Source organism: Ochotona curzoniae, unplaced genomic scaffold (assembly GCF_017591425.1).
Source record: "Ochotona curzoniae isolate NIBS_2020 unplaced genomic scaffold, NIBS_Ocur_1.0 scaffold_274, whole genome shotgun sequence".
In the NCBI taxonomy this organism is placed as follows: Eukaryota; Metazoa; Chordata; class Mammalia; order Lagomorpha; family Ochotonidae; genus Ochotona; species Ochotona curzoniae.
The window spans coordinates 3,570,889-3,598,305 of NW_024467101.1; the positions used below are offsets into that span (position 1 = coordinate 3,570,889).

Here is a 27,417-nt window from a genome sequence, read left to right on the forward strand (position 1 = left end):
AAAAAATTAAGGAACTCACAGGAGGTTCTGATTGGATGGGTTATCATGTGAAAAAATGTTGCTGAAGATCAAGGCCGAACTTCAGCCTGAATATCTGGGTGAAGGTGACGCTCCACAGATACAAGATGTGGAACAGGTTTGGGTGAGGCCGATGGCAATAACAGATAATATTTATTCGGTACAAAATGTTCCATGTGTGAAGCTCTTCACGTTTTATTTACATGCACAACTTGCTTGTTTAGCAGGTACTACTCTGATACTCATGTGGAGTCTGAGGAGAGTGAGAACGGACTGTTTCCAGAGCATCATGGTCTTGCACAAGGGTCTCAACCCCCGTGTCTCTAAGCCCTTACATCTCTTCATAGAATTTATCCCAGTTTGAATATCTGATGTCTGTGTCTACAAGATACCTCCCGATCCTCTATTTCTGGTTTCTGATCTAGTCTCAAGGTCTCCTACAGTTCGGGCCACAGAAGCCACAGACCCGAAGCTCGCGGCGTTCCTCCTCACACCAAGTGAGGACACGCCCTGGATCTGTCAGGACCGGGTCTCGAACTCGCCTCGCCCCGGCTCTCTCAGATGCCCCGCCCCCGGCGAGTCCGCGCCCGACCACTCGCTCTCCCTCAGCGTCTCCACAGCCGCCTCACCCGCGGACGCACGTGACCACGCCCTCCGGCGCCACCCCCGCAGTGCTCCGCCCTCAGCTCGCCGCTTCCGCCAGCCCCGCCAGGTCCCGCCCCTCGCCGCGGGCAGCCAATGGGGGCGCACGCTTCTTGGCCCCGCCCCGGAGCCCTCCTCGGCGCGCGCCCCTCCCTCCGCCCGCCGGCCCGCCCGTCAGTCAGACAGGCAGTGGTTCCGAGCGTCGCCGCCGCCGCGAGCTCTCGGCCTTCTGCTGAGCGGACGCGCTTCTCCCCCGTGTCCCGGTCGGCGGCAGCGGCTGCTGCGCGGGCGGCGACTCGGTCCTTCCGGGAGGCGCGGCGGGAGTGGAGCGGCGGCCGCGGAGCGACGAGCCCAGCGAGGCGGAGGCGGCCCGGCAGCCAACATGGCGGCGGCGGGCGCGGGCCCGGAGATGGTCCGCGGGCAGGTGTTCGACGTGGGGCCGCGCTACACCAACCTCTCGTACATCGGCGAGGGTGCCTACGGCATGGTGTGGTGAGTGTCGGCGCCCCGTCCGCAGGCCCGGCCCGCTGCACCACCCGGGGGCCGCAGCAGCCGCCCTGGTCCCGGGGTTCGGTCGCAGGTCGGCGCGCCCCGAAGCCCGAGGCCCGAGGTCTAGGTGCCGCTAACTGCTGCTGCTGCTGCTGCTGCTCGGGAGCTCGTCCCGGGCCGGTCCTGGCTGCCTGCTAAGGGAGAGGTTGCAGGGGGGGCGGAGGCTTTTGGCACGGATGGAAACGATTTGGCAAATGCCATGAAGAGCTGGTTTTACCAGTTACCTTAGCTAGATAGAAAAAAAAAAAACAACATCCTTTTGCAAGACTGCTGGAATCAGAAAGGAGCAAAATGCTCTCCAGTATAAGCTCTGGAAACCGACAGGCGCCCACAACGTAGCAACCAAAGGAGAACTTAAAGAATTAGGTCGGACCTCAAAGAAAATCCAGCCCTAGCGAGTCACTGGGAGAAAGTTCCGCGCAGGGCTTCCGTGTCTGTGTGGCCACACTCGTGCTGTGACACCTGCGTGGAGTGCATTGGGGACTGGGTCTCCTTGGCAGAGGCTCAGGATTGCCTGTGTCCCCTAAGCTCTCTTTTAAGAAAACTATATATATCTATATAGATATAGATATTGATATATAAAATATGGACTGTAAAATATCTTGTGGACAAGTCAGTTGAAACATTGTTTTTCTTTCAACTGATAAGACTTTTTTTTTACCGATCTGAAAGTGATATAGATCAGGGAACTGTGCCTGTCACTGCTTGCGGAAATACTTGACATCTGTCTCTATTCAAGTGCTAAGTTCTCTGTAGTTTTCACTTTCTAAATAAAATACAAGTCTGCTGGACATTGGGATCATGGGAGTCCAGCTCGTGGCCTCTTTTTTCAGGATGGTGATGGGACCTCACGTTGACTTGACTTTTTCATTAGCATCTCATCAGTAGAAGCAGTGCTGGAGTTTTGAAGACTTTGTAGTTGAAATGGTTCTTTTGAATAGTCATTTTTAAACACGGTTAGACTCAGAAGTTTGTTAATGTTATGCCTTTTTTCCCCCCAATTTTTGAATAAGTTCCTCTGGATATTTGTTTTGGAGGCTCCCACAGCCCCTTTCTAACCACTGTGTGGAAGCTGTAGAGATGAAGAGCGAGGCTTGAGCTGGGCCTGTAAGAGTGGGTGTGAGTTGGACAGGCAGATAATAGAAGCAAGTGACAGCTTGAGCTGTAGAATCTAATCCTGGAAAAGCACTTGGGTGGTGAACCATCGGGGACTCTCTAAACCCCACATTTAGCAATGTGTGTGTGCTGTGGGGGAAGTAAGAATGTTTTTGAAAGAGGCAGTCAGTTTGTCAATTTTGAATTTTTGGAAAAGATGGCTTAAGTGGTGGGAACGACAGGAAGAGCAGCGACTGGAGTGGTGGGGTCTGTGAGGCTGTGGTGACCTGCCAGGGCTGAGGGGCTGTGTGGAGAATCGGCAGCAAGGGCCGTTGCTGGAAGAGTGGAGGGGGGAGGTCCCATCGTGGCAGGCAGGAGCAGGAATGGAGGATGAGGCAAAGATGTGAGACCTGGGAGAATGACAGAATGGGTATCTCCTCGATTTATTATTCTGGTTTATCAGAAAGGCTGGAAGAGAGACCCCTGAGGGCTTTCCTCCACTGACTGACTCCCCAAACTCCTGCAACAGCCAGGCCTGGTCCAGGCTGAAGCCAGGAGCCCGTGACTGCCACTGGGTCTCCCAGCTGGGATCACAAGCAGGTTAAGGCCTGAACCAGGCATCCGAATGAGGGGCAGTGGTCCTGAATGGCGTCCTCACTGCTCTGTCAACTCCTGCCCCTGGGACTGCTGTTTGCCTAAAAGGTTGCTTGTATTTGAAAGATGGATTTGCATCTGTTGGTTCATTCCCCTCAAAGAGCTGGACTGATCTGAAGCCAGCAGCTTCATCCGGGTCTCCCCAGTGCCCGAGCAGTTGGACTGTCCGCTGCTTTCCCAAGTATCTTGGCTGGCCGGGAGCCGAATTGGAAGTGAAGCAGACAGAGCTAGAACCGGCCCCTCACACCCAATACAGCACTGACCAGCCCTTGGAGTCAGCATTAGAGGGGGATTTCTGAGTGGGAAGAGACAGGTTTCCTGAGTGAGTGGGTGTGAACACAGCCGTTCATCCAGAAAGCTTGGGAGGATGTGGTGCCTTTATCCAAACAAAGGAGGCTGTGGGCAGAGCAGGTTTGTCAGGGAGAAGTGGTAAGTACTGGTCTGGACTTGAATTTGATGGCCTAGATGATTAGGGGTGGGGAACCCTTTTTTTTTTTCCCTCCCCTGCCCAGCACCATTTGGATATTTACAGCATCTTTCAAGGGCTGTGTGAAATTATCAACTTAAAAATCAGCTTGCTGAGATGTTCCCAGACCAGATTCTTACATGTACTAACAAGTACAGGGCCTGGCATAGTCTGTTGCCCCAACCAGCTGGTGGCTGCAATTGCTGGGTTCTATTTTCAGCCCCGACTTCCACTGGAATCACTGTGTGTTGCAGTCCAGCCTGGTTCTGCCCAGCACTTACTCAGCATCACTTAAACAAGTGGGAGCTGCAGCCTGGTCAGAGCGACCACAATAACCCCCACCAGGCCCGCCCCCTACCCTGGTTTGCCAGTATGTGTAGCCAACTAGTCCATTCTGTCCCACATCCCATTTGGCTCTCGTACATGTTGATGGGTATTGAAGCTTAGTTCCATCTAACCAGCTCAACTATCCAGCCCTCACAGATGTTGAGTGCCTCTCTGTCTAGCCACCCCAGCCCCCGTCCTAGTTTTTGTGCCCTCCCATGGGAGTGGTAACCCAAGGGGGAGGAGCCCACTATTTCCCTCCCAGTCTCTCTCACTCCCGGATTATGCACTCTCCAGGTAGTTCTGTGGTTTGACTTGACAGAATTAGGCCCCAGTTGCCAGCTTCTGCCAGCTGATGCTGCAGCTAAGCCCAAACAACCCTCACTCACCCTAATTTTGTTTGCACCAGTAGGAATAATCAGCCCAGCCTGGCTTTTCCCTGAACTAGCTCACACAAGGCACACAGGTGTTGTAGCCCTGCTTAGTCTGGTCTGCCCCCATCCCAGTTCACGCTACTCCAATGGGAGTAGCTGTCCAGCAAGGGAACCACCATTATTCCCCCCTGCCGGCTCTGCCCCCTCCCTTCCTGGTTCTCACGCGTGCTGGATGGGCGCTGTGGTCACTTATGGTGCAGGCAACCTCACCTTGGCATTGTGGACTGGTTTTTGTCGCAACCAAACCAGGCCCAACCCACACTCTGTTCTGGTGCTCGGATTTGCCAGTGGATGACATGAACTAATTTAGCCTCGTTTGCCCCCAACCCATGCCAGATATATGCCAATGGGACACTTTCCATGACCTCTTGGCTGTTTCCTTCCATGCTTCTTGGGATTACCTGCAGGGTCTGTGTCCTGCCAGAGGAGTTACCCAGGCTCCTCCATCAGAATCCCTCCCAATGCCAGATTTTGCACATACCAGGGGGCCCATGACCCAGCCCTACTCAGTTCACTTCCTGTCCTAGCAGAAACAGTGTCTTTTTCTCACTGGCCTTCAACCCAAACTGGTTCTTGCTGTTGGATGTTTCAGCCCAGCCATGGCTCGTCCATACCCACATAGGGCTCACACATGGTTCAGTAGGGGTTGAAACCTAGCCTAGTCCATCCCACATCTACCCTGGTCCTCCAGGACACCAGACGGTATTGGGGTCTGGCCCAGCTTCGTGCATCCCAGTCCACACTTCTGCCATGGGAGACTACAACTGTTTCCTGATCAGAACGCAACCCCCATTCCAGGCCACGCGCCTCTTGATGGGAACCTCAACCGAGCTAGGGTTGTTCCCTTAGCTCCCCAGCCAGGCCAGTTTCCAGCCATGGATCACACGCATGCCAGTGGTTGTTTTGACTCAGCTTGGCTCAGCCCCTCACCTGTCCTGCCTCTGCCTTAGACACTGTGGCTTAGTGTCCCTGACTCACACAGACCAGTAGGTATAAGAGCCTAGCTCGGCATGACCTGCGCTCCATCCTGGTTTCTAGTTTCACTTGTAGACTAAGGTTTGCTCAGTCCTGCCTGATCTACCCGGTTCCATTACCAATTCACACATTAGCCAGCTGTTGGAGCTACTTTGACCAGCTTGTCCGACACCCAGGTCTAGACCACTTGTTCACCAGTGGGAGCTATGACTTGCCAGGGGAGTTTCCCAAGTTCCTCCACCCAGTTCTCATTTTTAATATGAATGAGTAATTTTTGTTAAGTTTCTTTCCTGCCTCCCTGAAAGGAACATTCTGATACAAATTGCCGGAATCTCTTTTTTATATATATTTTTTAATTTGCTTTAATAATCTTAGTTGATTAGGGTACAGAGGGTCAAGGGCTACAGGGTGAAAGTGGGTAATACCATTGTTTCCACGCTAATATTATCATTCTTCTCTGTTTCTGGGGTTAGGGGAGTAACAAAGGGAAAAGCCCCACCCAAACTCCCACCCATCCCTGATCCCCAAGGGGAGGCATGCTCCGAGTGTCCTGCTCGAACAATTTTGATAGCTCATCAGTTCTGGATTGCTGCCAGTCTCACAGTTCCACTTGCAATGAAACCTATTCAGAGTCCACTGGCTGACAGTCTCTTGATGGTTGGGGTTCTGAGATCAGCAGTTCAGTTGGAGAGATCTCCAAAGAAACTTCATCTGAGATGATCCCAGATCTGACTCTTGTGTGAGTTTGCCAGTACAGACTCCCACAGCGTCCATCACACCAATCAGCTTATGCACATGCTGGTCGTTGCAGTTGGTGGGTCTGTTCTGTTTCCAGCCCTGTCTTCCTCATGATCCAACGGGTGTTGGAGTCCAGCTCGATCCTACCCACTTCATACTTAGGCCTCACGTAAACCAGTTGGAGCTGCAGCCTAGTTGGGGCGACTCTCCATAACCCCCATCAGGCCAGCTCCCTACCCTGGTTGCCATGCTTGCAGTATGTACCGCAGGCTTGTCCAGTCTGTCCCACATCCCATTTAGCTCTCACACATGTCATTGGACATTGAAGCCTAGTTCAGCACAACCAACCTATTATCCAGCCCCTACGTCTAATGACAGGTGCCTTTCTGTCTAGCCATCCCTAATTGCCAAAATATCATACGATCTCTAGTTCATGACTCAGTTGCTCCACTTCCCATCCAGCTCCCTGCTTGTGGCTGGGACAGCAATCAAGGAAGGCACAAAGCCTTGGGACCCTGCACCTGCGTGGGAGACCCAGAAGCAGCTGCTCCTGGCTCCTGGCTTTAGATCAGCTCAACTCTGGCCATTGTGGCCATTTGTGGAGTGAACCAGCAAATGGAAGAGCTGTCTTTCCCTCTCTGTATAATCTGATCTGCCTCTGCAAGAGAAATAAGTAAATCTTTCATGTTACGGTCTCCCTCTGAAGCCCTGGGGCTGGCTGCTTTTGTGTTCTTTACATATCAGTCGGTCCTGCCTGCTGCCCTGCCAGCTGTCGCTCTGAGCTCTTGGGCACCATTCAGCATCCCCCGGGTGTTCATTGCCTGTGTGTGCTGTGACACAGGACTGGGGGTTTTCATTGAGCTTAGGGTTTTATGTGGGGAAACCCTGCTGTATGTTTGTGTTAACTAGCTTCTTCCTCATGTACTTCTTGTATTTGAGGGCAGGTGCTCTTATTCACTGCTCTGTGAGCGTCATTGTTCGTGTATGTCACCGTTTACCCATCCTGGCATGCGTGGACGGGGAGTATTTACTGTTTGGGCACCTTTGTACCTGCTCCTGGTACTCAGGGCAGCTCCCAGGTTGCCTCTGCAGAGGCCTGTGCTGTGTTCATGTCCATCTTGTGTGCTTTCTTCCTTGATACCTTAGGTTTCTAGGTGCCAGTGCACATGATGCCCCTTTGCTCTGTCGATTGCAGTTGGCTTTTTCTTTTTAATATTTATGTATTTTTATTGGAAAAGCAGGAGTACGGAGAGGAGAGACAGAGAGAAATATCTTCATGTGCTGGTTCACTCCCCAAGTGGCTACAACGGTTGGAGCTGAGCCAATTTGAAATCTGAAGCCAGGAGCCCTCTCTGGGCCTCCAAATGGGTGCAGGGTCCCAAGGCCTTGGGCCATCCTCTGCTGTTTTCTTAAGCCACAAACAGGGAGCTGCATGGGAAGTGGAGCTGCTGGGATTAGAACTGGCGCCCCTATGGGATCCCGGCGTGTTCAAGGCAAGGACTTTAGCCACTAGGCCACAACGCCGGGCCCTATATAGTTGAATTTCTACAAATGATTTTTTTAAATAAGAACACGGATTGTAATTTGTTTTTCATCTACTTGAGAAAGTGAGATGTCCCGTCTGCTGGTTCACTTCCCAAAAGTCTGCAGCAGCCAGGGCCGAACCAAGAGACTGAACTCAAGCTGGTTCTCCCACATGGGTCACAAGGGCTGTCTGGGCTGTGGCCTTCCCTTGGGGTGCCTTAGCAGGGAGCTGGATTAAGGGCAGAGAATCAGGACTGACCCAGTGCCCCAATCTGAGGTATGGGTATCTGAGGCAATACGATGCCCGTCCCCACAGATGGTTTTTTCTTCCAGTTACAGGAAGTTTCATGACGTTTTCCATTCCTTGGGTTAGAGCTAACTAATCACGATGAATGATCATTATCTATAATGGGATTTGGTTTGCTAATAAATGATCTTGATTTTCCTGTTGGTTTGTTGTGAGGATGTGGAGGATGTGGTCCCAGCTGTTTCTATTGCAGGTTCTTGTCTGCGTCAGAGAGGGATTCATAAAGTGCAAGAACAGAAGCAGAATTTATTCAGAGAGATAGAAGGGGTGGTGGCACGCACTCTGCAGTGCATGTGGGCTGCCCGAGAGGGGGACTGCCTGCACCCCGATGTGGCTGGAGCCTGGGTTGGGTGGAGGCTGGTGCTCTAATTGAGTATCCAAATGCGGTGGGCTTTGGTTGTGGTGAGAACATGTGTGTTCCTCAGGGCATCTTCAGGATGGCGGCTCAAGTGCATCATGAGAAGGCAGGTGCGCTGAGTTGGCATGGAACAGGGAAGGGTTTTGTTTGTTTGTTTTCCTTTAGAGGTGCTGGGCTGTGGCACAGTGAGTGCTGGAGACCACAGGCCCTACAGTCACGAGCTCCCTGCCTGGCCCGGGTCAGTGTTGGTATGGAAGTTGGATAGCTCTTTGAACATGAGTTAGGAAGCACTCCTTCCTTTTTCCTATTCTGTTTCTCTGAAATTGGGGTTAGTGATCCCTGAAAAGTTTGGTCGAATTAGCTTGTGGTTTCCAGCACGATGGCTCAGTAGTTAAATCCTCACTTTGCACATGCCTGATCCCAAATGGGTGCTGGTTCATGTCCTTGCTGCTCCACTTTCCACCCAGTTCCTTGCTGGTGGCCAGGGAAAGCAGCAGAGGACAGCCCAAAGTCTTGGGACCCTGTCACACATGTGGGAGACCCAGAGGAGTTCCAGGCTTCTGACTTCAGATCGACTTGTCTTCAGTTGTTTCTGCCACTTAGGGAATTAACCGGTAGATGGAGAATCTTTCTGCATCTCCGTGAATCTGCCTTCCCAATGAAAAGAAATTATTAAAACAAAACAAAAACCCTTTTCAATATATGAGATTTCCATGTGATAGCTGGTGTTGACAACTGTCACGTTGCTGATTGTAGCAAAGCCATGTTCAGAGGTGAGCCTGTTGCTGCAGTTTGAGTTGAGGTAACACGATTTATTAAATATCAGCCCTGCAGCTTGGTATTCATTATTCTCATCTTCTGTCATGTAATCACCATGTCTTTTTTGTTTTAATTCATGTATTCTTATTAAAAGCCGAATTTACAGAGAAGGAGAAAGAGATCTTTTCCTCTGTTGTTTTCAGTCCCCAAATGGTCACAACTGCCGAAGCTGAGGTGATCTGAAGCCAGGAACCTCTTCCGTGTCTCCATGCAGGTGCCGGGTCCCGAGGGCTCGAGCAGGATGCTGGATCAGAAACGAGCAGCTGGGGTGGGAACCGGCGCCTCTGTGGGATAGAGACTTAGAGCTCCACCTGATAAGAGCTCCTCTGATAGGCCTCACCTGTTCTGTAAGTGTATGCATCCGGGCTCAGAGTTGCGCTATAGCACGTGAAGCCTCTGGCTGCAATGCCTGCGTCCTATGTGGGTGCTGCTCCAAGTCCTGGCTGCTCCACTTCTAATCTGACTCCCTTCTGTTAGCCTGAGAGAAGCAGCAGAAGATGGTCCAAGTGCTTGGGGTGGGGCCCCTGCCACCGAATGAGGGACCTAGATAAAGCTCCTAGGTTTGTCCTGTTCCAGCTTAGTATCTTAATTTTTTAAAAAAAGATTTTATTTATTTTTCTTGAAAAGTCAGATATACAGAGAGACAGAGAGGAAAATCTTCTGCCCAATGATTCACGCCTTAAGTGACCACAGTGGCTGGAGCTGAGCCAATCCAAAACCAGGAGCCACAAGCTTCTTGCAGGTCTCCCATGTGCGTGCAGGTTCCCAAGGCTTTGGTCTGTCCTCAACTGCTTTCCCAGGCCACAAGCAGGGAGCTGGATAGGAAGTGGAGCAGCTGCAGTATGAACTGGGACCCATGTGGGATTCTAGTGCATGCAAGGCAAGGACTTTAGCTGCTAGGCCACTGCACCGGGCCCCTTGATTTTTGTTTTTTTTCTTGAAGATTTTCTTTTTATTTGGCTAGGCCATAAACAGGAAGGTGGATCCGGAGTGGTTTAGCTGGAACACAAACTGGCACTCGTATGGGATGCCAGCAGCTGCAAAGGGAGGATTTAGCCAGTTAAGCCATCACACCAGCTCCAGGAGTGAAAATTTTGTAAATGAAAAGCCAAAGTACCAAAATTTTAAAAACAATTTCTCAAAAAGTATTTTATAACATAGGATATTCAGATCAGTCCTGAAACCCCACAGGCTAAAATTTAGACCCATACTTCTAGAACATTCCAGAAATGTAAGGATCAGTCCATCTCCCAGATTTATGTGAAGGGGCAATAAACAGAGAATACGCGCAAATCCCAGTTAATGTTACAACTCAGTCCCTGAGTCAGATCCTGTGACATACAGCTTTAAAGCCCAGGTGTGTGCTCTTTCCCAGGCCCCAGTTATACTGTGGTGCCAGAATGCGATTTTTGCCCTGGTAGGATTACAGCAACCCAGAACACTGTTGTTATGTTGGGTTAGGACCTGTGTGTGGATTCTGTAAATGGATCATTGTAGTTCCGAGGGTCTCAGTCTGACAGCCACAGGCAGCACAGTTGTAACTTCCTACTTTCTGACAATTTGACTCACCATTTGTGGGGTACACATAGGCCTCTATCACTCGGACACCTCTAAGTTTAGATCCCCACGTCCCATAAAAGCCCCAGCGGACTCAGCAGCATACATAAGCCCCGCAACCTACAGTAAACCATTTGGACCAGTTCTCTTCAAATAAGTCACACAATTTCACATGAATACAGACTAGTTGGAGGTTACCAGTGTGAATATTACTCTCCCAGAGGTAGTGTCTCAATTCCCAAGAGACATCTCTAGGCTGATGGGGGCATGGTAGCCTCGTGGCTAAAGTCCTCACCTTGCATACGCAGCTGCTCCACTTCCCATCCATGCTTGTGGCCTGGGAAAGCAGTCAGGGACGGCCCAAAGCCTTGGGACCCTGAACCTGCATGGAGACCTAGAGGAGGCTCCTGGCTCCTGGTTTCAGATCGGCTCAGACCCTGCCATTGTGGCCACTTGGGGAGTAAAACAACGGACAGAAAATCCTTCCTCTCTGTGTCTCCTTCTCTTTGTAAATCTGACTTTCCAATAAAACCAAATAAGTAAATCTTTAAATTTGCTTTAAAGATTTAAAAAATCTTTCTTAAAATTTTTTTTATTGTAGACATGTTATTTTTGGTATATTTTGTCCATTTGATTAGGTTGCGAAGGTTCAAGGGCTAGAGGAAAGTGGGTGTGACCATCGTTTTGACATTCTCTTTTTTCCTTCCTGTATCTGGGGAGAGACAAAAGGAGAATCCACCCTCAGCCTCCCAGCCGTCGCAGGGTCCCTGACGTGGGGCATGCTCTGAGGGTCCCACTAAAGTAGTGTTGATAGTTCAGCAGTTCTGTACTGCTGTCAGTCTTGGACTCCAATCACGATGAAATCTCTGCAGAATCCACTGGCTGACATAGTCCACCTTAGAGTCTATTTGCCCAGGTATTCACTGTCCTCCGTCCTCTGTTGTGGTACCAGGTGTCCTCTACAAGCTCCGATGTACTCCCATATCCTCCATGTGCATCTGGATATGCTGTCCACTGCTCCAATCTAAGCCACTGAGGAAGCCCAGCTCTGACACATGCATTCCACGGTCAGACCATGGAACCTGCGATTTCGTTCTCCGTGGTTGGAGTTTTGAGTCCAGCGGTTCAGTTGTGGAGATTCCCAAAGAAATATCATCTGAGGGGATCCCAGACCTGATTCTTGTATGTGCCTGCCCATACAGGGTCCGGCACAGTCTGTCACTCAGATTGGCTACATACACACTGTTACTTTCAGTTGCTGCGTCAGCTCTGTCTCTAGCCGTGTCTTCTACACAAACCAATGGATTTTACAGCCCATCCCTGTCCTGCCCACTGCACACTCGGCTCCCACGCAAACCAGTGGGAGTTGTAGCCTACTCAGAGTGATCCATAATAACCCCCACCAGGCCCATCTTTTACCCTGGTTCCCGTGTTTCCCAGTACATACAGCAGACTGGTCCTGTTGGTCCCACCTCCCATTCAGTTCTCATATATGTCAATGGGCTTTAAAGTCTGGTTCAACCCAACCAGCCCCACTGTCCAGCCCACACACATGCTGGTGGGTGCCATTCTTATCTAGCCAAACCGAGTTCTCAATCTCACCAGTCAAGAGTTGCAACCCAAGAAGAAGGTGCCCATTATTTCCCTACTGGACTCACTCCCACACTACTGCAGTTGAGCTTGATAGAGTTTGCCCCCTGTGTCAGCATCTGGTAGCTGATGCTGTGGGAAAGCCCAACCAATCCTCACCCACTCTGGCTTGTACCAGTAGGTACAGTCTGCCAAGTCTGGCTTGTCCTCAGTCCAGCTTACATGCAGGCCAACAGGTGCTGTAGCCTGGCCTGGCCTGATCTGTTCCTGATCCCAGCTCTCATGCTCACCCATGCAGTAAAAATAGTGGCCCAGCAGGGGAGCTCCCTGCAGCCCCTATACCGGGTTTGCCCACTCTCCCCCAGGTCAGACGTGTGTTGATTGGGTGTTGTGACACAGTCTTATATGTATGGACCACCTCACCTCGACATTTGCCAGTGGATGCCATAGACTGGTCCAGCCTGGCCCATCCTTCAGTTCCAGCTGGTGGAGATTACAGCCTAGCCAACCCAGCCAGCCCCCTCTCCCAGCCCTAGTGGGAGCTGGCTGGTATTGCAGCCAGACCTGGCATGACCCACTGACCCAGCCTGGCTCACCTTTGGCTTGCCCCAGACCTGAGCCAAAGGTAAGCCCATGGGTACCATTCTCTGGCCTGGTCTGGGCTGCTCCCTTTCTTAGTTCTTGTGCTCACCTGCAAGGACTGTGTCCCAACAGAGGAGTTCCCCAAGATCCTACATCAGAACCTCTGCCAATGCCAGATCTCATGCACACCAGTGGGTCCACGGGCCAGCCCTTCTTAGTCCACTTGCTGTCCTCGAAGGAACAGTTGCCTTTCCTGACAAGCCTTCACCCATTCCAGTTCTTACTGTTGTGTGCTACAGCCCAAGCCTAACTTGGTTCAAACCCAGGCACAGCTCACACATGGCTTACTGGGGACAGAGACCTAGCCTTAGCCCCTTACACTCAGCCTGGCTCTTACGAGCTCCAATGGGTGCTGGAATCTAGCCCAGTTGCATGCCACAGACCCAGTGCACACCTTGCTGAGGGCGAATATGTATTTATATCAACCAGACAACATCACCCACTCTGTCCCTCGCAGCCACATGGCTAGGGGACCCAGACACCTGTGCCATGTAGAAATAGGGAAATGTATGATACCACACAAGTATCTTTTGTTTTGTTTAGATTTAATGACAGTATGATGCTCTTTCCATTGCTATGTTGCAGTTTGAGCAGTTGTCTTTGAAATAAGAAGTCACTTCTTGGTAGTAACTTTTCCAAATAAGTAGTAAATAAATGTTTGCATTCACCTAGCTTGTGCTTAATTTCTTCCAACGGTTGAAATTATTAACCCTCCAAGGAGGTCTTCCCAGCCCTTGCCATCTGTAAAACACTATTCTTGCCCAGGGAAGCTGATTGTTTTTGCATCTATATCCTGTACAATTTCTGTCACAACACTGGGGCCTAGGAATAAGCAAGACCAGCCCTCCCCTAACTCCGTCCATTCACCTTCTCTTCCAGGTACCGCCCTGAGGGCCGCTCCATGTGTCCAAGGCCAGAGCCGGTGAACACACAGGCAGTAAGTTGTTTCTTCCTCAGCTTATCTCACATTGTATTTTAGAAGCTTTAAGAGGATGTTTTAATTACAGTGCAGAAATGGGTATACACTAAGCAAAATGGTCAAGACTAAGACCTCAGAGCTATCAAATCTGATGGAAACCTGATTGTCTCCTGGTTTTCTGATGCCTTAACAAGACATATGTAGTGCATGTTTCAAATTGGATCTTAGAATTTTTTATTCTTGTGTGGTGCTAGTTTTTATTGAATTTTATTTTTTCATTTTTTTAATTGGAAAGTCAGCTACACAAAGAGGAGAGAGAGAGTAAGATTTTTTCCATCTCATGATTCACTCCGCAAGTGGCCACAAAGGCTAGAGCTGCACCGATCTGAAGTCAGGAGTCAGGAGCCTCTTCCTGGTCTCCCACATGGGCACAGGGTCCCAAGGCTTTGGGCCTTCCTCTGCTGCTTTCTCAGGCCACAAGCAGGGAGCTGGATGGGAAGTGGGGCTGCAGGGATACCAATCAGTGCCATTATGGGGTCCCAGAGCATACAAGGCGAGGACTTTGGTCACTAGGCTACCATGCCCGGCCCTCTTGTGTGATATTAACTCTGAAATCGTCTTTATTGGTGTTATATATGATATAATGGAAGTGGATTAATACAAATTTCAAAATAAAGACAGCATTTTGCAGTGATAAGAATTATCTAATGTTAAACAAACAAAAAAAAACCAATAGTTTTAAGTTTTCAGTTTTTTGAAATTACTGAAATAGTGTGATTTCTAATGGCATTTGAGAGGCTATATTATACTCGTGAGCTCTGACAGGATTGTGTGGGGAACAGTATCTGCTATACATGTTTTAAAAGATTATTCATCCTTTCTTTCATTCGGCCATTTTAAAGTCTGAGTGACAGAAAGGAAAGGAGAGAGAGAGAGCAGACATGTCTTCCATCGGTTGGTTTATTCTGCAAATGGTCAAAATGGTCCAATGTGGGTCCCAACAGTGTTCTGCCAAGAGAAGGAGAGGAACCAGCTGTTTATTTTAAGCTCCCGCAGAAATCTCCCACCAATTTATTTGGCCATCTCCCACTGTTTTTTTCCCATTTTTTTATTATCATGTTATGATACAGTTCCGTAGGCCCTGGGATTTCCCTTACTTTCTCCCCAAGTATTCACCGCCCCCCCACGCTCAACTAGCTACTTAATTCTCCCGTATCATTACAACAGCATAATTCCTCATAAACAGACATTAGTCCATCATTGCAGGCATGGACAGTGGCGGAGTCCAGCATCCCATTGTCAAGACACAACCAATACTTTCACTGAGAGCCCACCCTCAATTTGGGAGTAGTAATGCACAGAGCACGCATTTCCACTGTTTCCAAAATCACTGTATTCTGATCATCAGAGAGATGAATTGGAGGTGGAGCAAGTGTTAGCTTAATGTGCTATGCCACAGTGCCATGTCCGATTGCAGGTTCTTTTTAGAGAGATCTGCTTATTAATTTTAAAGGCAAAGCCACAGCTAGAGACAAGAAGGGATTTCTTCCATCTACTATTTGTGGAGTTGGACATTCTAAAGCCATGAGCCAGGAATCTCGTCGAGCCTCTCCCACTTAGTTGTATGGACACAAGTGTTTGGGCCATACTCCAATGCCTTTGTAGGCCCTTCAGCAGAAGTCGGAATCACAATTTGACAATCTAGGACATCAATGTCCATATTGGGTGCCAGTAGCTTTCCCTGCTAAATCACAGTGCCAATCTCCTGTTGCATGTTCTTAATAAATTTGTAAGTAAGAGTTAGGAAAAAGGAGAAGCAGAGAGAGAAATCTTCCATCTGCTGGTTCACTCTCCAAATGGCCACAGTGGGCAGAACTGAGCCTATGTACAGCTAGGAGCCAAGAGCTTCTTCCAGGTCTCTCACACGTGTGCTGGGACCCAAGGGCTTGAACCTATCCTCTGTTGCTCTCCCAAGCAAAACATCAGGATCAGAAATGAAACAGTCAGGACACAAAGTACACCCAGAAGGAATGCTGGCACTGTAGGTAGAAGCCTGGCCCACCATGCCACAGTGCAGGCCCCAGGTGCTGACAGGCTTTAAATGGACAGAGGAAGATGATGGAAACGCTTCAGTGATCTTCTGTCGTGTGATGCCTTGTGCTGAATCTCAACTTTGTGAGATCAAAATATATGCAGTTCTTGAATATGCTTTTCCACATTTCATCATTTTTACACTTATACCACTAATGCATAATTTTAATTTCCCTAACTCTGTGAGTGTTTTCATAAAGGACATTTCAGTGGATATGAAGTGATGTCTCAATATGGTTGTCATTTGCATACACCTAATGATAAGTAATGTTGAGAATCTTCTTGTTAATTTGTGATTTGGTTATTTATTATAGAAAAGTCTATTTAGTACTTTGTCCATTTGAAATTTGTTTTTATTGCTTTTGATTGTAGTAATTTTCTTACATATGATATATATGATCTCATATGCAAAATTATTTCCAACTATTTTCTCATCAACAGATAACACAAAAAAATTTAGAATGTCCAGTAACTATACTATCCTTTGACCCTAATGACTCTTTCAGTTTCCAACTATGCTAAATTCTGTTTGCTAAGGAAGTTTCTCAAACAAGCATTCATGGAATATGCTTTCAATTATACCTCAAATGTGGGAATAGGAGAAACATTTTTATCACAAATCTATCTATAATGCCATTGTTGAATGTAATTTGTTTCCCGTGTGATTTTTTTCCTCATAAGAGTATAATGAAAATTCTTCACTTTTAAAATGATTTCTGACTTAGTTCAATCTGATTAGAGACCACTAAATGATTTTAATCATTTTTCATTTATTTTTATATCTTGTATCCTTAATATATCTTAAAATATTTTTCACCATTTATGTACTATGTGAAAGTACAGAAAGGGGAAGAGAAAGTGTCTTTCCAACTACTGGTTCATGTGCCCAAAAGCACCAATGGCTGTGGCTGGGTGAGTGTGAATCCAGGAGCCAGGAGCTTCTTACAGGTTCCCCAAATGGGTATTAGGGGCCAAGCACTTGGGACATTTTCTGCTGCTTTCCCCCGTCCATTAGCATGGAGCTGGATCAAAATGGAACAGTTGGACATGAACCAGTGCTCATATGAGATGTTTGTGATGCCAGCAGTGAATTTATTCATTATGCCACCATGCCAGCCCCATGATTTTACCTTTTGTTTGTTTGTTTGTTTAACTCTATCAGGCAGCTTTTACAAAGAGAGAAGACCAGAGAGAGGTTTTGCATCTGCTGGGTCACTTCTCACATGGCTGCAATGGCCGGAGCTGAACTGATCCAAAGCTAGGAGCCAGGAGCTTCTTCCATATTCCCACATGAATGCAGTGTCTCAAGGACTTGAGCCCATCCTCTGCTACTTTCCCAGGCCATAAGCAGGGAGCTGGATGAGAAGTGGAGCAGCCAAGTTGTGAACTGGTGCCCATGTGGGATGTCAAGCACAGGTGGAAGATTTTCCTTCTGCACTACTGCACTGGTCCTGATGATCTTACTTTGACTTATGGTTCAGTATATATTTTGTCATGGTTCCACAGTGGTGTATAAATGTTGTCACTTTATGTTTAGAATTAACTGATTTTTAAAGTCTCTTTTTCTGTGACTTTAAAATGAGTATAGATTCTCTAACATCTTTTCTTATGTTGTTTCTTGTTTAATTGTGTGTACTTTTGTTTCATGTCTTATCAGCTTTTGTTTTTAGTTAACATTTGTTATTATGCCATTCTGGTATATAATCTGTTCTGATGAATCATCTCTTTAGCAGGCATATACGAATACATGTGTGTGTGTACATGTAAAATACATATATATTTGTATATATGTATGTATAAAGTTTACAAATTTGACATGAAACAAAATACAAAGTTGAATGATACTTGCACTTTATCTCCTGCCTGTATTTCCTACCCACCCTCCTTGTTGTGTTGCTGTAGTCTTTACAATGGCATACTCTACTTTCATTTCACAATCACAAGCTTAATACTCCAATAGGTAAAGATATTACCACATGGAAGATAGAAAAGAATAATCACAAAGAACAAAGCCCTACTTTTCCTTTAGAGGATAAACTAAGGCCATGCACAATGATCAAATCCCAGAATGCAACTCTGACACATAGGAATTTGGTTTTGTTTGTTGTTGTTGTTGTTTTCTGTTTGTTTGTACAAAGACTTACTTATTATTATTGGAAAGTCAGATTTACAGAAAAGGAGAGACAAAGATCTTCTGTCCATTAATTCACTGCCCAACAGGAAGTGAATTTCATCTGCAACAGCTGGAGCTGAGCTGATCCAAAACCAAAAGCCAGGAGCTTCTTCTGGGTCTCCCACATAGGTTACAGGTTCCCAAGGCTTTGAGCCATCCTCTGCTGCTTTCCCAGGACACAGGCAGGAAGCTGGAAGGAAAGTGGAGCTGCCGGGACTCAAGCCAGCACCCATATAGGATCTCAGAGTGTGCAACTTTTTATATTTGGTCTTTGTAATAATGTGTGATTTGTTTACTTAGGAGATAGAGAAAGAAGGACTGTGAAGTAGAGGTATTAGATATTGGCTTATTTCCCAGATAATTGCTTAGTTGAGAATGTGTCGAACTTGAACAACGAATCAGAAAGAATTCTAATTAACATGTTTTACCTAATCGGAAGATTGTTTTTTTCAAATGGTGAAGAATGATTATCTGTTATACCTTTAATGGTCTGTGATTGTTTTTAAAAAATGTGTATGATTGAACATATTCATTTGATTGTTTTATAGTCCTTTTCTGTATTCATGTTAACTACAATAATTTCACTTTCTTATTCAACTCTCCACTTAGTGGAAAATAAAGATCTTGAGTATAATGCAAATTCAAAGCGTGTTTTTTCAATTGCTTCAGAAAGCAGCCAGCTGTAAAAGGGAGGATGTAAAAGAAGTATATTCTGAAAATAGTTTGCATTAGCTATGTTAATTCTGCTTTTTGTTAAAATTAAGAAGTAAATAAGTAACTAGGAAAAACAAATACCAGGTCACTGTTTAATGTCAAAGTGCTATCCATATATAGACGTCTGTATATGTATTCATATATATAACAAATATGTGCATTTACGCAGAGGCAATGTGATTAATTACAGCTAATAATTTGCCTTAAGTATATTTTCTGTGCATCGCTTCTCGTGCGTTTGGCTAACATCAAATGTATATTTTCTGCACAATTGGCAGCCTATGACTGGCTCAGAGCCAACTATTTGTGACTAGAAGATGATTTTGAATGAGGCTACATTTGTCTCCCTTGCAAGTTTGTAGTTCATTATGTAGTAATTAATGTTTTAGTTGAACTTGACAGTTATTTTGCATGAAAAAGGAAACAAATGCAAAGCACACATGATTCTAATAAGTACATCCTCAAGTAAAAAAAAATTATGATATACACATTTAATTCTAATGTAAGTATGGAAATATATACTAATTCAACTTTAGTTTAAACAATATTTCAAAGTATTTAATTTTCCAAGTTGGAATGAGAAAATTGAATTCTATTAATATTGGTAAGACTTTTTAAATACCTTAGATGACTTATCAAACAGTTTTCATAAGTTATTAACCAGTTTTCTTATAACCCTGACCAAAATAGCATGTGTATTGCTTATCTAACCAAGTTATTTAGGTCTTGCGTTTGTACTTATGTCTAAAGACTACGCAGTGAACTCATTTCACAATCATTAGAGGAAAAGATTAGCTATAGAATCATAAGGTAAATTCTATTATAGTTTTGGTATTACAAAGTTAATACAGGAAAAAATGTTTTCATTTTGATTTTGCTGTGTCTTGCCATGCAAAGTGCAAAATAAGCTAAAAAAAATAAACACAGAAAGGCCCAAACACGGTAGTCTAGTGTGTCTCTCAATGTACTGACATCCCATTTGGGATCTGGTTCATGACCTAACTGTCCACTTCCCATTTAATTCCCTGCTTTTGACCTGGGAAAGCAGCACAGGACAAACAAACACCTTGGGTCCCTGCACCTGCATGGGAGACCCGGATGGATCGGCTCAGTTGCATCCATTGCAGCCACCTGGGGAGTGAACCAGCATATGGAAGATCTTTCTCCGTATATCCTTCTCTCTGTAAATCTGCCTTTCCAGTAACAATAAATAGATCTTTAAAACATACATACACACACGCACAAGAAGGATTTACTGTGTCTTTCTACTTGGTGATCTAGAGCTGAGGAGGAATGTTCTGTTACAGGTTTTGGTATCCTTTGAAGACCTGGTTGTGAACTTTACCCAGGAGGAATGGACTATCATGGACACTGCTCAGAGGACCCTGTACAGGGATGTGATGCTTGAGACCTATAGCAATCTGCTTTCCTTGGGTGAGTGAAATTCTGTCATGCACAAGCAGAATACCTTCTTCACAGTTGACAAAAGAAAGAGCAGTTTATAAATCATAGTGCTTGAGGTGATAAAGGATACGAGCCTCTGCCCTGCAGGAAACAATTCATAACAGCGTTTTTGTGTCATAGATCCTGGGACCAAGCTCTTATCCTGTAAGTCCCCAGGCTGTTGATTTCACAAAGTCTGTCATCATTTCTGATTAACAGGATACCACATTATGAAGCCTGATGTGATCTTAAAGTTGGAACAAGGAGCAGTGCCATGGAATGTGGAAAAGCCTGTGAAGCAACAACTTTCAGGTAGGTCAGCACATGCTGGGCAGAAAGGTTGATCCATTTTAGGACTCATCCCGAGGACAGTTACTGCCGTGCATTCGACACGCACATTCTACAACCTCCATGGAGTAGAGAGATAGTGTCATGGCTCAGACACCAGCATTCTACAGTCTGTGGAAGGAGCTATATCAGTATTACTGGAAAGGCAGATTCACAGAGAGAAGGAGGGACAAAAAGCAAGTTTACCCATCCATTGGCTCTTACTCAGGTAGTTAGAATAGCTGGGGCTGGGCTGGTCTAAATGCAGGAAGCAGAAACCAGAATCTTCTTCTGGATCTCCCAAATGGTGTGGAGTCCCCAGGCTTAATCTGCTGCAATCAGAGAGCTAGATGGGATGTGGAGCAGCTAGAACATAAATTGACCCCTGTATGGGAGAGACACCTGCAAGGGGAGCATTAGGTAATTGAAGCATCATGCCAGGCCCAAGGCACTGAGTTCTTTCACGTGATGAATTGTACTTCTGCATTTGGTTAGCTACAATACTTGTTCTTATTGGAAAATTGAAGGAGCTCTCTTGTGTCATTATTGATCACTTCATTCTGCTTATCTCTGATGAAGTAGTAAGTAAAAGAAAAATTTAACCTTTGGAAACGTTTGAAAATTAATCCAGCATGGGGTTGTATTTGTCTCTCTGGAAGACTAAAATAAGGAAGAAAATGAAAAATGTCTGGGATAAAGCCTGTTTCAGAACATCAGAAATCATGATGTTAAGTGTGATGCTGCGTTGGACTACTTAGTAAGTCATAGACTCACTAAGAGAATTAGCAGATTCTGCTTTCCAAACCCAAATGAACCTGGAGCCAGCAGTGTGGCATCAAAAGCTAAACCTCTGCTTGCAGTGTCAGTATCCTGTATGGATGCTGGTTGATGTTCCAAGGCCAGATACACCAAAGGAGTCACGTTGAATAGATCACTTTTTTTTAAGATTTTTTTTTCTTTTTAAATCAAAAGGCGGATATACAGAGAGGGCAAAATACAGAGAAAAGATGTTCTGTCTGCTAGTTCACTTCCTAAATGGTGGCAGTGGCCAAAACTTAGCTGATCTGAATCCAGGAGCTTCTTCAAGGACTCCCATATGGCTACAGGGTCCCAACATTTTTGGGCCATCCTCTACACTTCCCTGCCCATAAGCAGGAAGCTGGGTGGAAAGTGGAGGAGCAGAGATATGAACCTGATCACACGGGATCCTAGGGAGTGTAAAGTGAGGATTTAGCCATTAGGCTATCATGTCGTGCACGACCTCAGCATATTAACTTATTGTGCCAACTACCCCATATCTTTCTTTTTTTTTTAAGATTTATTTTTATTATTATTTTTTTATTGGAAAGGCGGATATACAGAGAGGAGAGACAGAGAGGAAGATCTTCCATCCGATGATTCACTCCCCAAGTGAGCGCAATGGCCGATGCTATGCCGATCCGAAGCCAGGAGCCTCTTCCAGGTCTCCCACGCTGGTGCAGGGTCCCAAAGCCTTGGCCTGTCCTCGACTGCTTTCCCGGGCCACAGGCAGGGAGCTGGAAGGGAAGCGGGGCTGCCGGGATAGAACCGGTGCCCATATGGGATCCTGGGCGTGCAAGGCGAGGACCTTAACCACTTGCGCCACCGCGCCGGGCCCCCCATATCTTTCAAGTATACACAAAGCAAACAAGAAATACAATACACAGCAAACTAATACCTCTATGAAATTAGAGGAAATTCATCCTCCAATACAGAAATCAACAGCTTTTAGGGTTCAGATTATTAAAATATTTGTGCACACTAGAAAGTCTAGGAGTATACAGGATTATGGATATCCCAAGGAGTTAGAAAACACATTGCGAAAAGCTGAGTACAACCTGAATTGCAAAAATCTTTTCTTTTTACCAGTATGGACATCATACTCATGAAGATGTATTGCGATATTATTTCTTAGGGTGCCGAGGTAAGGATATCAGGTTTTCTTTTTTTTTTAAAGATTTATTTTTTATTATTTTTTCATTGGAAAGGGGGATATACAGAGAGGAGAGACAGAGAGGAAGATCTTCCGTCCGATGATTCACTCCCCAAGTGAGCGCAACGGGTCGATGCTATGCCGATCCGAAGCCAGGAGCCTCTTCCGGGTCTCCCATGCGGGTGCAGGTTCCCAAAGCTTTTGGGCCGTCCTCGACTGCTTTCCCAGGCCACAGGCAGGGAGCTGGAAGGGAAGCGGGGCTGCCGGGATTAGAACCGGCGCCCATATGGGATCCCGGGGGTGCAAGGCGAGGACCTTTAACCACTTGCGCCACCGCGCCGGGCCCGGATATCAGGTTTTCTAAGGAAAATGCAGAAAGCTGTCAGTATAGAGTCTAGGTAAAAGGAGGGGTTACACTTGAAAAATCCCAGGGAGCTATGGTCAAGCCCCTTGGAAGACTAAGGATGAGACATCTCTTTAGCTATATTCTGCTTTTAATCTGTAGTCTTCAGTATCATACAGACTCATGCCCCACTGCTCTACCTGTAACTAAATGCTACTGAGATTTTTTTCACTTGGAAGCTGAGAAATCTAGAGAAGCACACATACACAATTTTATTACAAGAAAGTCTCCAGAAGAAGAATGTGGGAGATGACTATTGGAAAGCATTTGACTTACTGTGTAACAGTTATTGGTAATGAGTTATTGTAATGTGTTATTTCCTCACTTACCAATGAGTAAATATGTTTGCTCAGTGTTGAAATGCTTCCTTATTTTCATTTAATTGAAAACCAGAGTAGTGGGAATAGAGTCACAAATTAAGAGTGGTGTCTTCCATTCACAGGTTTATTCAGATGCTTTCAGCAGTTAGACTTAGGCCAAGCAGAAATAAAAAATGGAACAGGGCCCAGCACGTTGAGCTTTCATGTGTGCCACATGATGTCAAGCACCGTGATCAGCTGCAAAATAGATTAGTGAGAAATGACACGCTAAGCACGATGGAGAGAACTCAAACTGGCACTGTTGGAAGTTGCCAGGCATCTCAGGCATTAATTTCACTTTCTGTACTCCATCATCTGCCCTTCCTCACTGCTACCACTTAACGTATAAAATTTGAAATAATTAAAAATATTACTGAATAGTGATAAAAGTATTTGTTTAGTAACGTCATTGAGAAAAATTGTAATGCTCCTAAGTGAACACATTTCCATTATATACTGAAATCTGATCCATGTAGAGGAGCAAGAAACTTCATTGGCCTTACATGAGCATTTGAAAAGAAATACTTAGATGTGATTCATGAAAATAGTTGCTTTCTTCCCTCATTTCAGATACCCAGAGACAGAATGAAGTGTTTGGAAATCAGAAAAGTCGAGAATTAAACTTCAGGTAAGTTGTAATCATCAAAAAACAATGTGATAACCCATAAACGTTTAATTATCCAAAATGCATAATTTAAGCACTGGCCATATTTGAAACTGCTAACATGAATGGAAATTGTATGAGAGAAACTTGAGTATAATTTATTTCAAAATGTGCTTTTCTTCTAGGAAACTTAATGAGATGTCATTTGGGGAGAAGCATGATGCCTCTGCTGTACCTGGGAGCAGATGCCAATGTAAGGAAAATCAGAGTCAGCATGACAAGATACACACTGGTCACCAGTTTATTGAACACACTGGGAAAGAGAAAACTTCCTGCAGGAGGAAGACAGTTCTTCCATGTAAGGGGCTTTGTGTCAAGGACACCTGTCGTAAGCCACCTGTTCTTGTGGAAGCAGCTATGCAAGTTGAAGAGAAAACCTTCATTAAAAATCTCTACTTCAGTAAACATCAGCAAACACATTCAGCAGAGAAACAAAATGAGCATTGTAGGAGTGAAATATCTGTTACTTACAAAACAGATCTTAGAGTAAACCAGGTAATGCATTCATCAAAAAGCCACTACACATGTAGTTACTGCAACAAACTTTTCAGTTGGGAATCTTGCATCAAACACAGAACATACATAGGAGAAAATCTTGATGTATGCAATGAATGTACAAAAAGCATTTACCAGAAGACAAACCTCACTAGAAATCACATAATTCACACTGGAGAGAGAGCATATGAATGTAATGAACGTGGAAACACCTTTTGTAGAAATTCAGTCCTCCATACATATCAGATAGATCACCAAGGGAAGAAACCTTATGAATGCAACGTATGTGAAAAATCATTTTCCAGAAAGTCATTTCTGATTACACATCAGAGAATTCACACTGGGGAAAAACCATTTGAATGTAAAGTGTGTGGGAAAGCCTTTTCTCACAAATCAGCTTTCAATAGGCATCAGGGAATTCACACAGGGGTGAAATCTTACAAATGCAGTGAGTGTGGAAAAGCATTTCGCCAGAGTTCAAGTCTCATTGCACATCAGAGTATTCACACTGGGGAAAAGCCATTTAAATGTGAAGAGTGTGGGAAAACATTTTGCTGGCAATCACACCTAATCACACATCACAGAATTCACACCGGAGAGAAACCTTATAAATGTGAAGAGTGTGGGAAAGCCTTTTGTGACAAATCAACTCTTGTTACGCATCAGGCAATTCACACTGGGGAGAAACCTTATGCATGTAGTGACTGTGGAAAAGCATTCCGTCAAAGATCCAGTCTCATTACCCATCAGAGAATTCACACAGGGGAAAAGCCTTTTCAGTGTAGAGAGTGCGGAAAGGCCTTTTGTGACAAATCAACCCTTGTTAGACATCAGATAGTTCACACAGGACAGAAACCATATGAATGTGAACAGTGTGGAAAAGCCTTTTATGATAGGTCATCTCTTGTTAGACATCAGGCTATTCACACTGGGGAGAAACCTTTTGAGTGCAGTAAGTGTGGGAAAGCTTTTAGCCGGCAGTCAAACCTAATTACACATCAAAGAATTCATACAGGAGAAAAGCCTTATGAATGTAAAGAGTGTGGAAGAGCCTTTTATGATAAGTCATCTCATATTAGACATCAGGCAGTTCACACTGGAGAGAAACCTTTTGAGTGCAATAAATGTGGAAAGGCTTTTGGCAGGCAGTCAAACCTAATGACACATCAAAGAATTCACACAGGGGAAAAACCCTATGAGTGTAAAGAATGTGGGAAAGCCTTTTGTAACAAGTCATACCTCATTAAACATCAGGCAGTTCACACAGGAGAGAGACCTTATGAATGTAAAGAGTGCGGAAGAGCCTTCTATGATAAGTCATCTCTCATTGCACATCAGAGAATTCACACAGGGGAGAAACCTTTTCAGTGTAGAAAGTGTGGAAAAGGTTTTTGCCGGCAGTCAAACCTAGTGACACACGAAAGAATTCACACTGGGGAGAAACCTTACGAATGTCAAGAGTGTGGAAAGGCATTTTATGACAAGTCATCTCTCATTAGACATCAGGCAGTTCACACTGGAGAGAAACCTTTTGAGTGTAAGAAGTGTGGGAAAGCTTTTGGCCGGCAATCAAACCTAATCACGCATCAAAGAATTCATACAGGGGAAAAACCTTATGAATGTAAAGAGTGTGGGAAAACCTTCTGTAATAAGTCATATCTCATTAAACATCAAAGAATTCATACAGGAGAAATCCTATGAATTTCAGGAGTGTGAAAAGCGTTTTTGCAGAATTGACAGTTAATCAAGCACTTCAGAATTTGCACCAGAGAAACCTTACCATGTAGAGAGTTAGGAAAATTCTTTGCCAACAGACTGTCCTATGTATCGTAAGACAGATGTATCAAATACATCAGAAAGTAACCTTTAATGAGAAAATTCACTAATAAGCACCTTTCAAGTGCCGTAGATATATGGCAGAAACTGCCACAAGTGTCAATTCAAGAAACATTAACTACAGAAAGGAGAAATATCAGTGTATTGACTGAAAAAATCTTTCAGAAGTCAGTTTTGCACATTTTCTACTTCTGAGTAGAAAGGCATGTAAACATAGAAAAAACTATTATAAGCCTGCCTTCACTGTTATCAGAACAGCGAAAGAAGCAAGTATTACCGTAAGTATAACAGAAAACTAAAAGTATAATGAGTGTGGAATATTTTGAAAGTCGTATCTTGGCTACTTTTGAGGAAATCACACAAGAAATGATGGTGTATTGGAGTATGTGTTCTTAGTTTTTGCAGTGCAATCTGTGGTCTCTTGTGAGTGGAAAATGTAAATGAGCTCTGCTTTCATAATTAAATCTATTCTATCTCACGTGTTTGAAATGCCATCATTTTTATTTGCAGTTATTTATTGTAGCTGCTTTACAGTCTTATGGTTCTCCCACATTATTCTACTGCACTAGTATTGCAATCACAAGCGTACCAGCTGATGTATGTGACAGATACAACCCACAATTTTGAAGTGACATTTGGTTCAGAGTTGGGAGAAGACTTGCTTTACCTTGTGGAGGCCTTATGATTTTGCCCACATTACCATATGCCAGGATAGGTTGAAACGTAGTTAGTATGTTCTAGGGAAAATGTCCTGGGATTGAGCCTCTGCCAGTGTTCACAACTATTTTTCACCTACTAGTGTTACATAATTGGTTAAGCTGCCAGCACATTCCAGCATCCCTATAAGGCTACTTTTCAATTTTTAACTTCTCTAATTCTGATTACAGTTGTCTATTGAACCCAGGAATGTATCAGAAGATGGCCCATGTGATTTCCATGACACCACATAAGAGACCCAGAAGGAGTTTCATGGACTTTGACTTTGACCTGGTATGGTCCCCATTGTGGCTATTTGTGCTTAAAACACTTTGTAGAAGGTTACTTTTCTACATCTCTCATGGCCACTAATTCTTACTCTACTGTATGATCTGGGCACTGTTTTACTTGTAAAGCTTATTTCAAAGGTGAGGGAATCATAGAAACACTTTAAGCCATTTAGGTATGGGGAGGGCTACAAGGGGAAAAGTGAAAGACAAATATGTCTATGCCCTCTATCCTGTGTCTTCTGGAAAAGAGTCCCTTCACATTGCTGGACCACATATGTGCCTGGAAAGCAGAGTAGTCACTTGATAACTGCCCTCAGTTCTTTAGTGGGGGTGTATGTCTTGTGAGAGTATTGGGTGGGGGTTA

At 45.3% G+C, this 27,417-nt stretch overlaps 1 protein-coding gene across 1 annotated transcript; it reads left to right on the top strand.

The window, feature by feature from the left end:
* The first annotated feature begins 1,050 nt into the window (after positions 1-1,050).
* Positions 1,051-26,545, top strand: LOC121171769 (zinc finger protein 345-like). Its single transcript, XM_041003482.1, is given in 7 exon segments — positions 1,051-1,152; positions 13,572-13,629; positions 19,897-20,023; positions 20,252-20,344; positions 23,643-23,700; positions 23,862-25,913; positions 25,915-26,545. Coding segments are annotated over 7 exon segments (2,532 nt in total). The 5' UTR covers positions 1,051-1,069; the 3' UTR covers positions 25,976-26,545.
* Positions 26,546-27,417: the final 872 nt, after the last annotated feature.